Source organism: Cyrtonyx montezumae, unplaced genomic scaffold (genome assembly GCF_038088225.1).
Source record: "Cyrtonyx montezumae isolate F1298 unplaced genomic scaffold, pur_monq_1.0 scaffold_3, whole genome shotgun sequence".
Taxonomy (NCBI): Eukaryota; Metazoa; Chordata; class Aves; order Galliformes; family Odontophoridae; genus Cyrtonyx; species Cyrtonyx montezumae.
Genome location: NW_027072034.1, coordinates 131,445,353 through 131,459,903, shown reverse-complemented (window position 1 = coordinate 131,459,903; position 14,551 = coordinate 131,445,353). Strand labels below are relative to the sequence as shown.

Below are 14,551 nucleotides of genomic sequence, written 5' to 3'. Positions count from 1 at the left end.
CCCAAGAGTTTCATGGCCAATAAACTTCAGCTGTTTTCCTTCCTTTCCCTGTAAGCTCCGCAGGCACAGAAGAATCATGTATATATGGGCACTGGTTTGGAAAAGCACCTGTCATTTTCACATACATACTTAAATACAAAAATAAATGTGCATTTAGAGTGAGTACGGTGAGCATAATGAGGCAATGCATTTTGTGCCAATCACCAAAGAAACTGGAAAAAAAGTGAAGCTACCACAAGGCCTCCACAGCAGGAGCTGTTTTGCACAGAAAGTGGGAAGTGGCCCAAACCTGCTGAAACACATACAGGTGTTCTGCAGAAATGTAAATGTACAGTTCACAGAAGTAGTTGGCAGCTACAGCACATGCCTCGGCATCTCCCACAAATTATGCAACACGGGATTTTCACTTTCCTAGCTCACAACTCCATATTAAATTAATGGTGTTTATTTATATGTGAGTAACAACATCACTCTTTGAGTAATTAGAGGCCTTATGTTCTTCAATTCAACAGACTGCCTATGAGCCAGCTTTCACACCAGTGGAAAATTCTACTTAAAGATCCAAAGCCTCAAAAACATTAAAATAGGACTTTCTGCAAACTGCATTAATGATTGCTTTGCTGGGTAAAAAGCCACAGGAGACCAAAAATGCTAATGGTTCAAACCTCCTAGTTTGGAAGTGTTCTAAGTAAAAGCTTTCATTTTGCCAAGATATCACGTATTGAGGTTTTTCAAAATGTTTTATTTATAGTTGGATTTATTTCAAAGCATTGCTTATTCACTTGTTGTAACAACAACAAAATGATCAGGTTAACTTTGGATTGAAGCTGATTTATTTTTCAAACTGATTTTAAAGCTCACCAGAAAACAAAACACTTTCCCTGCCATCTCTCTAGAGTGCCTATGCAGAATCTAAATAAAATAAAAGCATTACAGCTACTATTTATTATCTTACATTGGCACTAAAATACCCCAAGCAAGTGTTAAAACTCCATTGTTCCACATCATGAACACACACCTGATAAGAGGTTGCTTTTACAGTTTGCAAGTTTAAACTAAATTACACTGCCAGTGGACACAAAAGATAATTAATACAAAAAGAATAAAGCAACTATCAAATGACTTGTTGCAAAGAAAAACAAGAACAACAACAACATGTAATTGCATTCCCCCTCTAGAACCCTATATGCTAGCTTTGTATACATTAGGTTAAGGTATATAGATTGAAGAAGATTGAACTGGGGTGGAGGAAGAGTCCAGCATTCTTTTAACACTTCCAAAAGAGAAGCCTTTTTGTCCTGCTTACTGGTCAAAACACTGGTTTAGCCTTTTATTCACCTCTAGACACAAAAGCACTAATACCACAGAAAACCCGATGCATTTTTGTATCTATGAAAGCCTACAATATTTATCTTAATTTACTTGGCTAAAAGCCTTGTTAGTATATTAGTGCCCATTAATGTCCTACTGCTTAGCCAGTAAGATCTTTAAGTCCACCAGTTCAATAGGATGAATGCAGCACTCCAATGCTTCTAAAAATCCAACAATAAAGACTTGTGTGCCTTAAGTCTGTGACATGATGCTGAGCCACCAGCTGGGATGTACTGACAACAGTGTAGTCGGGAGACTGTCAACCTACTCTGTTGCCAGAGGTGTAGATGAAGGAGGAATCTCCGGGAAAAAGGGTTAGTGCAGAGGCACTTGGAATCTGTACTTCAATTATTTATAGTTGCAAAAATTTTGGAACCAAAGTGAAGTTCTTTTCTTTATCCCCTGAGCAGTCACAAAATTTATATAAAATACATAATCCAGGAAAATTTTCCCTATCCCCCTTACTCCTGTATCCTAATGAGTTTGCTTCCCTAGAATGAAAATCCCAGTTGTGTTTCACAATCTCATTAATAAAATAATTTGATCTGTAATCTATAAATCATTGCTGACCAAAGCCAACAAACGAAGATTCTCCTTAGGCCTCACTATCCATCATTGCCTTTATCCACCCCAAAAGCCTGCCAGAACAAATGAGATTGGTACTAAATCAGTAAATGTGTGCTGGAAAGTACAGAAAGAAATCTGCTTCCAGAAATGAGGATCCTTTATAGACAGTGTCTTCCCCCCAGACATTTCCTTTAAAATTCAGTGGTTATCTAGCATAAATGACCTCTTTGGTCACACTTCCAGAAGCACATGGGTGTTAAGTATATAGGAGAAGAGCAAATAGGAGCATTAAGAGTTGTATTTATAAAAACGTATTTCCAAAATATATCAAAAAGTACTCTGAACACAAGAGCAGAGTAGATTAGACCTTCAATTAAAAATTAAAAGCAAAAAAATTTTTTCTGTTATAAAAGGTTCCATCTTGACAGCTCATAAATGGGAAGCTCCATATTTACCTGCAGAGCAGGGCAAAGTTTTTCCACCTTTCTCACATAATTCATCAGCAAAACTCCATGCTGACCTGAAGGCTGCACTGCTAAGTGCAAGAGTGTCATTTGCTCACCTTTCCTGTGAGTCTGAGACCCCTCTGCTGAGAATTCCAAAGATGGACGCCAGTAATGACAGTCACTCCAAACAGACCCATTTTTGTCACTACTCTCATAGAAATAGAATTTGTTCCCTGACCTAGAAAAAGGGCATCAGAAGTTCCGTAGATGTTAGTCACCCAGTAAGGGAGGACAAAAGAGGAGAATGAAGAATGACCAACCAATAGCAACCACTGACAGAGAAAATGCGGATTCAAAATAAACACAAACTCTCCTGCTCAAAGGCACAAAAGTTGTCATTTTCCTTTCTTTTTGTCTTCTCTCCACTGACAACAGACCTTTTCACATCTTCTCTGGCACCTTTCACCTGACTGAGTAACTTCTGTCCTGTCTCCATCTTTGCTCATGTTCTCTCCCCTCCTGTTTTCAGCCCATCCCTCCCTAGCTTCTTCTCCTTAAAAGAGACAGAATAGGCTTCCATATCTTTAAAGCAAGTTCCATCAGACCACTCACCTGTAAAAGTATTTTTCTTCTTTTTATCACCAAACATACCAACTCATTCTCAAATTCTTTTAACTTGTTCAAGTCTAAAACTCCCCTGTGCATTGTTCCCGTAATTATGTTCTTAGTAGGGTCTCTCCCAGTTCCTCAACAGTACTTCCAGACTTCTCCAAGCTTCCTTCACTTTCAGCAACAATCACCATATGCATGCTTTTTTTTTTCACTCTGTTCTCTTCCTATACATACCATTTCTCACCTGCAGTCTAAGCAAACAAAACACCACAGGGCTTTGACAAAGCCTTTGCTCCTCCTCCTCTCACCAGTCTTCTTAGGCTCTCCATCATCAGGCCAACCCAAGGCTTAACTACCACTGTTTCTACAGTGAGTCACAAATCAATTGATGCTCTTTTGTTCTGCTTTGCTCTACCATACCCAGTGCAGCAGATTTTCCAGTTGACATACTCCACTTCAGACAAAACTGTGTATTTTCTCACAATCTCCCATGTTATTTATCCCATCTGACTGCACGTAGCTGTCATCACTCACACATTGTAGATAATCTTTGATTCTTTCTTCTCCTCAAATACACAGCCTTGTATCTAACCAGTTTAATGCTATCAACAGATAGAATCACAGAATTGTAGGGGTTGGAAGGGACCTCCAGAGATCATTGAGTTCAATCCCCCCTGCAGTGCAGGCCCCCTACAGCAGACTACCCAGGTAGGTGTCCAGGCAGGTCTTGAATATCTTGAATATCTCCAGAGAATCCACATCCTCCCTGGGAAGCCTGTTCCAGTGCTCCGTCACCGCTACTGTGAAGTTCCTTTGCATTTTGGTGCAGAACTTCCTATGCTCAAGTTTATGGTTGTTTTCCCTTGTCCCGTGCTCAAAGACCACTAAAAAGAGGTTGGCCATCTTTCTTTGACTCCCACACTTAAGATATTCATAAACGTTAAAAAGATCAACTCTGAGTCTTCTTTTTTCAAGGCTGAACAGACACAGTTTGCTCAACCTTTCCTTGTAGGAGAGATGCTTCAGGTTCTTTATCGTCTTTGTGGCCCCCTGCTGGAGAGGAGATTCCTGATTTTTTTTATAACGTGGAGCCCAGAACTGGATACAATACACCAGGTGAGGCCTCACCAGGGCCAAGTAGAGGGGAAAGATCACTTCCCTTGACCTGCTGGCCACACTCTTTTTAATGCATCCCAGAATACCATTGGCCTTCGTGGCCACCAGGACAAACTGCTGGCTCATGGCCAACTTGCCATCCACCAGGACACACAGGTCCCTCTCCTCAGAGCTCCTCTCCAGCAGATTATTCCCCAAGCTGTAACGGTGCATGTGGTTTTTCCTCCCTAGGTGCAATACTCTACACTTGCTCTGGCATCCTGATCTGTGGAAACACAAAATCACAGAACTATAGGATTTGGAAGGGACCTCTGGAGATCATCTAGTCCAACCCCCCTGCCAAAGCATAGACCTTATTCTTCCCTTTGATCTTATCCATGAGCTCCTTGCTCATCCATGCAGGTCTCCTGCCTCCCTTCACCAGTATCCTACTCTAAGGGATGCTCTGGTCTTGAGCATGGAAAAAGTGCTGTTTAAACGTTGCCCAGCTCTCACGGCCCCCATTACCTTCAAGCACTCTAGACCATGACATACCCCCAAGCAGGTCCTGGAAACAATAGAAGTTGGCCTTTTAGTAAAAGCCTAGCAAAATTACTCAGTGATGACATGTATATGACACATATGTTTTCTGACTTTGTATGCTTTCTCTTTTTGTTGCTGACTTTTTTCTTCATTTTTTGGCATACCTTTCCACAGTTCCTTCAAAAGAGGGAACAACTAGGACCTGAGTCAAATTATAACTATTCTTGTGAATCAACTACAAAAAATGTACTCCATGTATTGAGTTCAAACATACAAAAAAACTTCAAGTATACATGAAAAAAAAAAAGAAAAAAAGAAAAAATACCTTCTACCATCCACATTGTGCTGCTCCCAGAAAAGAACCTGAGCTACTGTCTCACTGTAATGATGTATAGGGAGGGTAAGAGCTTAACATTAGAGGAAATGGGCAGCTACTAGTGTCTATTGATTTTTATTGAATTATTAATGGATCTTAAGAGAAACTGAGTGAGTCGGATTATAAGCGTTAGCATTCTTGTAATTGAACTAATAAGAGGTTGTTTTAGCTTGACTAGACTGCTAAAGCATCAATTAGACTAAAAATAAATTCCAGTTATTGGATTTTCATATAAGGTGTGCTCTTTTCTCACCCTCAGTCAAACTGCATACTTAACATATATATATATAGCCACACATGGCACTCACTTTGGTGATCCTCCCTTCACATCAGTTTCGATCTCTGATACTTGCTTAAGTTCATTTTTCTTCCTGACTCCTGCAGCCTGAGAACAGGATATATCCTTAAAATAAAGTCTAAGTGTCATGGTTTTATGATTTTTGTTATCAATATTCCACATCATAACATCATGTATGGCACTGGGTGATAAAGATTTAATGCTCTAGTTCCATGGACTGCTGAATTTCCGGGTTTTCTGGTTCTCAGAAGAAGAACTACATACCATAGAGGACTTTGCATTCCTATTTTCCACTCAGAGGGAAAGATAAAACTGCACATAAGTCCTGGGACTTCTCTCTTTTGTTTGCAATCTCAGCAGTGGAGGTTCCCTAGCCATCTCACCTTCAGCTTTAGAGTAAGGCATTTGGTTTCAGACACTCTCACACTTTATTTTATTTATTAGCTTCAATTCCAATTATATTTTATTATATTGTGTTATTTTACATTCCAATATCTTACTTACTAAATTAATTTTCCTCCTCAGATCATTGCTGCTGCTTTGTTTTTAGGCCCATCTCCCTACCCTTTACCTTTTTCCTCCTTCCCTTTTCCCAGGGTATGGGTCCATGGGTCCCCTGCCCCATTCAACATGAAACCAGGCCAAAGCAGTCCATAACCACTGATAAAAAGTCACGCAAAGTCTACAGTCCTTGACAGAAGCTCTAGATAGCTTTGAAAAGATACAATACAACATTACAGCATTTCAAAAATACGATTTTCAAGAGTACAAAGACTTGTTTTTATTTCACTTTGCCCCAGTTTTTTGAAAGAGAAGGCTGACTGTTGAAAAAAAACTGTCCTTGTTAAACGTGCAGTAGGAGATAGTGCTCAACAGTTTCCAGGGCAATTTAGACTCCTGGAAGAAAATGTGATCTTCGTTTCAGCTTCAGGAAAACATTGCTGGACTCCACAGACATTATGCATTTTAAAAATATATATCACAGGAAATTTTTGAAAACAAATATTGTCTGCCATCATGTAATGTTTTACTTGGCAAACTGCATCTTCTTACTATTTAATTTCTTATAATTAATTCATATGGTAGTGTATACATGATAAAACAAGTAATTATATATAGCTATCTGTCAGACATGAAAGCATCCCGGGGGCTCTCCTTATGCACCAAATAACTAGTCTGATGTAGCTGCACACAGAGAATAAAAACGATGTTGCATGTGATTAATTAGTGAATTCCAGAAATTAGAACAACCTACCGAAACTACAGTTCAGGATCCATTTCCCTTCAGCGGTACAGTGTGTCTCATATAGATCTATTAATTTCAACAGTTAAACAAATTTCTTTTTTTTTTTCCAAAAATATAACAGCATCTCATTTTCAACAATGAGTTTCAAGAATTATTTTAATATTTTTGTTTTCCATTATTCTGAAAAAGAATGAAGAGTGATAATAGTTTTATGAATAAACTACTGGTCTGTATCAGATTGTACCACAAGTGTTTTAAAACTCCTCTTCAGAAGAAAGACATACGCATATAGGGTAGTATCTATGGTAACGAACCATGTGGGTGGGTAAGACTGCATCTGAGGTTTGGGCAGGATCTAAAGCATGCAGTATATTCCCACAAACTATTCAGTAAAATACTGCATGTTCTACAAAAATAAGTATCAGTATCACAACTCATCTCTCAAAAGACGCCCGACTAGCCAGAGTATCGTAACAGATATAATCGCTGTGGCTGTTATTGCTCTGCGTGCTTTATCAAAGTCAATATTTTAAATTCACTCTGGTTTAATGGCTAGCATCTCTGTGCATTTGTTACAGCTCTTGGGGATCCAGCCTCTACATATCGTAAGACTTATTGCACATGCAGACTGAGGTTGGAAAAGTTATGTAAGGATTTTCATACTCTTGAGCACAGTAGAAGCATCTCTCTCTCTCAGTAGTCATCTCCCAGCTACAAATGAAAACTGGAAACAAAGGTAAACAAGAACAAGACTAAAGTTACGGTTTCTTTTCTCTTGTGTTTAGATTGCAAATTTAAGCACTTCTTATGAAAACATTTACCCTATTTTCTCTTTTTATAAGAATACAATATATGTTTTATTGCAAGGGGAAAATGGTTATCCTCAGTAAAAGAATGCCTCTCCTTACCAAGTACTAGAAGTGTACGAGTTAAAAGAGATTCCACAAAAATATCTTTGTAAGACATGTTTCAGGTGCTTTTTTTCTTAGTAACATCATTGTCAGTCTTGGCTATGGGTAGATGGTAGAATCAGTCTGAACATTCTTTCCACAGAAGCAATTAAAATCGAGTAACACTAACTCACATCTTTCAAACTGTAAAGGTACAGACTTTGCCACTGTTACAGGCAGTGGCACTACCTGTATTCAAGTAAATACTATGCTTTATGCACCAGTGTCAGGTATATTTCCAGTACATCCTATGTTAAGAATTCTTTATTGTCTTCCTGAATAAGAACCACTGCAGATAAGCCATATTGGCACATCAGAATTGGCCTGAAAATTCTTCACATGTAGATTTCTCTATTACATAATGATGGAAATAAGTTGGCATCTTCTGCCTTTGCTAAGAAAAAAATATATTAATAATTGATAGTACATTAACTGCTTAATATGAATATTTAATGTTTTATATAAATACTTTAATTGCTTTTTAATAGAGATTTGAAAAGAACATTCTGCCTCCCTGGAATGGAAGCATTTCTATCTACTTTATTAGCTTTTCAACCCAACCCAAAAATGATAAGGAAATGATTCAAACACTATGAGTTGATGTAGATGAGAAACTTCATTTCTTAAATATATGTGATATGTAATACTATTGCTGTAGCTTACTTCCAAAAAAAAAAAGAATTTAGCTAAGAAGACAGAAGCTCACCTTAGCAAAACAGTACTACAGAGCTCCTAAGTAGGACTCTCACCCAAAGAATATTATGTATACTGTAAAGACAGCAAAGTTAGCACATATCACAGCATTGATTACTCACAAGATTTAAAGTAATATATTTAAATACTCAGGGATTTATCTGCATTTCAGATGCCTTCATCTGATTTACTTTTATTCTTTTCAATATTACATTCACTGAAAAGAAAATGTGTCACTGATTACTGCAGTTGGCCAATATGATTGAATATGTATCCTATTGCAATTTGATGAGGTTCTCCTGATGATTTCCAAACAAGCATTGCTTCTAACCTACTTTGGACATCTACTTTGGAAAGAGATGGTTCATCCTCTAAGACTCCTTACTTTCTTCAGCCAAAGATTATTCAAATCAAGACAGCTTATTCAAATGCAGATCTCTGCACTGAAGACTCCCTTGAGTCTCCCCTCGAAAGAAAATTATCAGTAAAACTGATAAAATTCTCAAATGTAGACAAAGTCACTCAGTCTTTGGTATTATCTTAGCTGCTGTGCTTGTAACTGGGACAAACATGGCAACAGAAATGAACCTAGGAGAGTTATTGAGCAAAAAGGGTAAGTTAGAAGAAAAATGGAAATATGGTTTAAAAAAGGTATGTTTAATAATATTAAATGCTTCAAAATATTGTTAGGATAAGTTAGCTATGTTGCATACTGTGCAAGTAGTACAACTTCATTCCCATATATCAGAAAATAAATGTTGTGGTCCTCAGAACCATGATGTAGATGTGAGACTGTGGCCAGCAATCAAGAACCCACCAGTCATTCATTCCTCCCCACCAGCATAAGGGAGAGAATCAGATAAGCAAAAGCAAGAAAAAAAAATGGATTAAGGTAAGGAGGATTTAAGAAGTGAAGGAAAAAAAAGGGGGGGGGGGGGAGAAGAAATGAAAATGCAATAACTCACCAATTCCCACAAGCAGACTGATGCTCAGACAGTCTCCAAGCAACAGCTCCCTTAGCTCCTATTGCTGAGCATGAATTTATATGTCATGGAATATTTCTCTGACCAGCTGGGGTCATCTCTCCCAGCTGAGCCCCCTCCCTTGCCTTTGCCTACCTCAGTCTAATCACTGCTAGGGAATTGAGAAATAGAGAAGGCCTTGACATCATGCAAGCACTGTTCAACAACAGCCAAAACACTGGTGTATTATCAGTACTGTTATAGTAAAAATCTAAAAGAGCCCCCAGAGCTTACAAAAGACCACTGCATTCTCCCATCTTCTTACTTGAGCTTACCACCTTCTCTATTTAATCAGCAGCCCTTAGAAGTACTCCTGAAGTTAAATCAGATTTTGCACAGAAAAAGTTAAGCACTATTTTCTGAGAAATGATACGGTGCATGTTAACAGTTTAAGTTCAAGGATATGAGAAAGAACACTTACAGCTGCTACATGCAGATTTTTTGCAAACCATCTTATTTTAGCTGATGTCTAGACTTGCTGCCTGAGTAAATTTCACTCTCTGGATGCACCAATACATCCTGGCAGCTAAGAGTCACAAACTTCATCCTTAAAAATTTCTTCAGTGTAGCTCCACCACCACAGATGTAGTGGGCACTCAGTGCTATCTCAAATGTATCCTGGAGGATGATTGTCAGTTTAAGAGGACTGCCAAGAATTCTATATTCAAAAGCACCTACACAGCATAATCGATACACAACCTATCCATAAGGTATCTCAAACCACATAACAACCTCAGGCAGAAAGTAGATTTCAGAGTACTTGGAATGAAGCTTAGAGCATGTAAATGAGGAAATCCCAACTCTTAAAAGTACTGCTTTTAACAACCCTCAAAGGAAAGTTAAATGTGATATAAATATTAATAAATATTATTATTACAAAACATAAAAGCATCTACCATAACAGTGTCTAGAGACATCACATAGCTTTGGAAAAGCATCAGTTCTTTCTAGGACAGAAGCAAAACTCTTCCATCATTCAGAGGAAATTTATGCAGTTTTTCGACACCAATACTGAAGCCAACTGCGAACATTTTTATTTTTGTCTACCTTAAGGAGAAGTTCCACCAATGGGAGCATTATTATTCCTGTTTATTCTTTGAATTGTAATGGTACTTAGGCATGAATCAAGACTGGTGAAGTCTGGCTCTAATACAGAATAAATGACATCCAATTTTGCAGTTTATTTTAAGTTTGTTAAGTGAGAACACAGAAAAAACTACCATATTCACGGGCTCTAGCCATTACAAAATGTCATCTCTGAAAAGCTTTGTGTTGTCATTTGTACACGTGGCATTTGCTAGTAATTAAAGCCACAACGCCACTTGCAAAAAGAGTTTGTGCTGAGAAAGGGAGCTTTCAGCCATTCAGGATGAGAAACAGGACTCCAAAAAAACTTGGCATTGCACTATTGTTACTGCACCCTTAATGTTACATTTTTTAATATTAAGATTGAGCACCTTTCCAGAAATTAGCAACTCAGACCCCAAAGTGCTCACTTAGGCTGGAAAAAGGGATGCGTGCCTCTGAATAACTACAGGTATTGCAGCCTCATTGGTCCTCTGCCTCTCTGCTTCCACAAAAGCAATCCTAAGTTTCCATCTGTGTCCTTAGTCCCCCTGCTGAAAGCATACAATCTCTACACTCAGTCAGAGGTGACCAGCCAAGTCCAACTGTTGACCCATATGCAAAAAGTGCATAGTTACAGTGCGTGCTTCCACTATGGCACTCTATGGGCAGCACAGCCTTACCTTCACTCTTGGCTATGAGAACCCGACCTGACATAATCTCATGAACTGTAAATCTTCCTAATGGGATTTGCTGTCTTCAGTGTGTAACTGGATCAGGTTCTAAATCATATACATTTTTAGGACATAATTTCTGTATCCATACACAGTAATACAGTGATTAATTTTGGAAACGATGTCATATGCCATATGGAAGCATATGAGCTAAGAAATCTTCTCAAAAATTCATCATGCTGAATTCACACTGTGAATTCACAAACTGCTAAATCAACTTATGATATGGATGCACTGATCTTGCATATGATAAACTAATGTGTCCTTATCTAAACATTTCACCAACAGTGATGATCAAGAAGCTTTCTATTTTTCCCTCGTTACATGCTTGGCAAGTTCTTCTCATAGCAACAGACTCTAATTTGGGTGATGTGGAGATCACTAAGAGCATAAATTGTTTTTCTGTTTTTCAGTCAGCAGAGAAAGAATGCAGCTGTAGGAAAAAAAGAAAAAAAAAGCCCTCCTTAACCACCTGATTTGACCGTAATTCCTTGGCTTCAGTACCCCCCTCAAAATGGAAATGGCTGATGAGTTCCCTGAAATACAGATCTACAGCCTTAGCCTCTGTGTAAGACCCAAAGGACTGAGTGACATTTGACATGAGTCATTTTTATGACTGGTGCTGCAACAAAGAGCAAGCTACACAGCTGGTCCTGGTGTCAAGAGGCCTGCTGGGATGTTGGTTTCTGCATGATTTTTAATTCTACTTCTTACAGCATGTTTCTAGAAAATGACTGACCATATACATTAAGCAGAGATGTATGTTCCTTTCATGAAAACAGACATGAATTCTCAAATCTGAATTTACAGATAAGCATTAATGCAGCTGCTAATTCAAGTAAGCTTCAGGCATTAGCTTCTGCAGAATTCAGCCAAAGGAACTGTCTTAAAAGGCCCCAGTCCATCCCATTTACTCGTCTGTCACCAGAGAATAGTCCTGGTATTAGGTGGGACTCTACTCAGAGACACTTCATTTTCAAGCTCAGATGGCTAAATCTGAACCAAATTGCTCATTAGTCAAAGGCCATGCTGCTGATAACAAGCATTAGTGTAAGAATGGCTTGATGGAACACTAGTCTTACGCCTTTGATACTAATGGTATGGGCTTGCAGAATCAGGGTTTTCATGAAGAAGAGTAACAGTGAAAAAAGCAGATGATTGTGCAGAGGACTTCAGCTTTCAGTGCCACAGCGGGGATGTTTTGTTTCATTGAAACATTGCAGGATGAGAATGTAAATATACAAGTTTTAGAAACATAACTTCTGATTAAGTAGCTGGTTGTTCCCTGATATCAGAAGAGCCTCTTAAATTATAAACCGTCCTTCAGTATGACTGACTAGTTTCTAATTAACACTAATATCTAGTCTATTGTGTTAACTTACTGGGGAGGGAGAATGGAAAAGGAGAGTGGTGAAAAGAGTTATACAAAAATGCCATCATGATGGTTGACTTTTATGTTGCCTGAATACCTGAATGCCATGAATACAGAGAAAAACTTTCCTATGGAAATGCGCCTCTACTTCCAGACCTCAACCATAGCAACTTGCAACTTCAACATCAACGAGAACTTAAAAAAAAAGAATTAATTGGAGAGAGAATTATTTTAGCTAATGAATATGCTGCATAACTAACTCATCACATTTAATAGGCCTGTCACTTTGACAACTCATTAATCAATACGTTCTTCCCACAGAGTGTTACACACTGGAGCTGAGCATCTTTGCAAGGTATTACCTTCACAGTATGCATTGTCCTCTCGAAGGGCCCTGAAACCATCTCGGCAGCTACAGACAGCTCTGTCATCTAGGTTTCTGCAGACCGAATGTTCCATGCAGTTATGTCCTTCAGTGCAAAAGTCATGGCCTGTTCAGAAACAAGAAGATTGAGGACTAAAAAGAATCCATGAATTATAAATTGCCCCTGAAAAAAACAGGGGCAGTTAAGTCAAAGAATATGTTTCTATTATTAATGAGATATAGAAAAACAAATTGTACCAAGCATGTAGTGGATGGAAGGTGTAGTAAAGGGAACAGACTGTCTTTAGGTCTTTGGTTTAATTTCTGGTTATGCCACTGATCTGAAGGCAGCGGGATAAGTGGCTTGCTTAAATCTGCTTACAGTCTCCTTGTCATTGTTGAGTAATTTTTAAAGCACATTTCATAACAATGCATTTTTCTTCCCTTAGGTTTTTTGTTGTTGTTTTTTTTTTCCAAACTTTTATAGAAGAGCTCAGACATTCAGCAGTTCATTTACTAATGGGATTACTTTTTTTTTTTACCTAGCACTTACATTCCCAAGTGTTTTTGCAATCTTTCCCCATTTAACTAAAAGGCTTTGATTAACATTGACTTGTTTTGCTCTTCTCTCCTCTTTATCTTTTTCTTTCAAGCTCCATTGACTGAAAACTCTTCCCAGACTGCCTCTGCCATTCCATTTCAGAGAAATTTATTTTTTAAAAATGTACCTTTTGGCATTCCTTATTTTCTTCCACACCTAATTTTCCATTTAAATTTTTCTTAGGTGTGTTCTCAATGGCAACTTAATTATGAATTTTTGAGATTCTGCAGTTCTTTTCCAGGCTACAAGATTTAGAATGAGCCTTTCAACTCAGTAGGCTGTTGTTTTTTTTAATACTGTATGTTTGCTCTCACTGAAATCGTATCTATAAATCAGTCTTTGTTATGCTAAATCCAAGCCATCTGCAGTAACTGACTCAAGGATTCCAAACTTCCACATCTGTCTATTAAGATGTGATGTTTGTCTCCATTATTTTCTCAGCAATCTTATTTGTTTGATGTTTTCTTCTGTAACTGAAACATCAGAATTGGTCAATCAGCAGTACTTCAATGGCCTTTGCCAATGACTCTTTCCTTGTTTCAAAATCTCCCATGGGAGAACTGAGGAATGTGGGTCAGGCTTGGGGCACCAGACTGGTGTAGTAACAGCAATTCCAGAATGTATGCTAGAATTAGGTTGTAACACTGGCCTCTTACAAAATAACAAACAAGTATTTGCTGGTGGTAGAGAATAATATTTTTAACACTCCATTGGGCTGCTGCTTCATATTTTGATACAAAGCAGCTTTTATCCTTAAATTATACGACTATTTGTGTTGACATCAGAAAAATTTGGGAAGAAAACTCTCTAACTCCAATGTGACGTTAGAAAGCCAGCATTCCTTTATTTTCTCAATACATACCAGGGAACTTGATAAATCAAGAGTGCCCTCCCAGAGTTCAGGTTATGCATTTAAACAGTTAAGATATACATATGTAATACATTGTCAAACATATTCACTCTTTTCCAAGAACTCATTAATTTATGCTAATGTTCCTCTTAGTGTGCATGGTGGGGGCCTATGATGGTCCTAGGCCACCTACTTCCTCCTCTTTATTCCATCTTCTTCGTCACAGTGCCCTTTGCCCAACCTTCAGCTGATTTTCCCTCATTCTAGCAGATCTCCATTGCTTGTTACCCCATGCACTATAACTCAAAACAGTGTATATGAAACCCAAGAAAAAGTCCGTGCACCT

At 38.2% G+C, this 14,551-nt stretch overlaps 1 protein-coding gene across 1 annotated transcript in view; it reads right to left on the bottom strand.

Annotated features, from left to right (window-relative positions):
* Positions 1-14,551, bottom strand: part of NELL2 (neural EGFL like 2) — a 144,157-nt gene that overhangs the window by 59,787 nt on the left and 69,819 nt on the right. Inside the window, exon 12 of the mRNA XM_065743436.1 lies at positions 12,753-12,881. Coding sequence (XP_065599508.1) covers positions 12,753-12,881 — 129 coding nt within the window. The remainder of the gene's footprint in view (positions 1-12,752; positions 12,882-14,551) is intronic.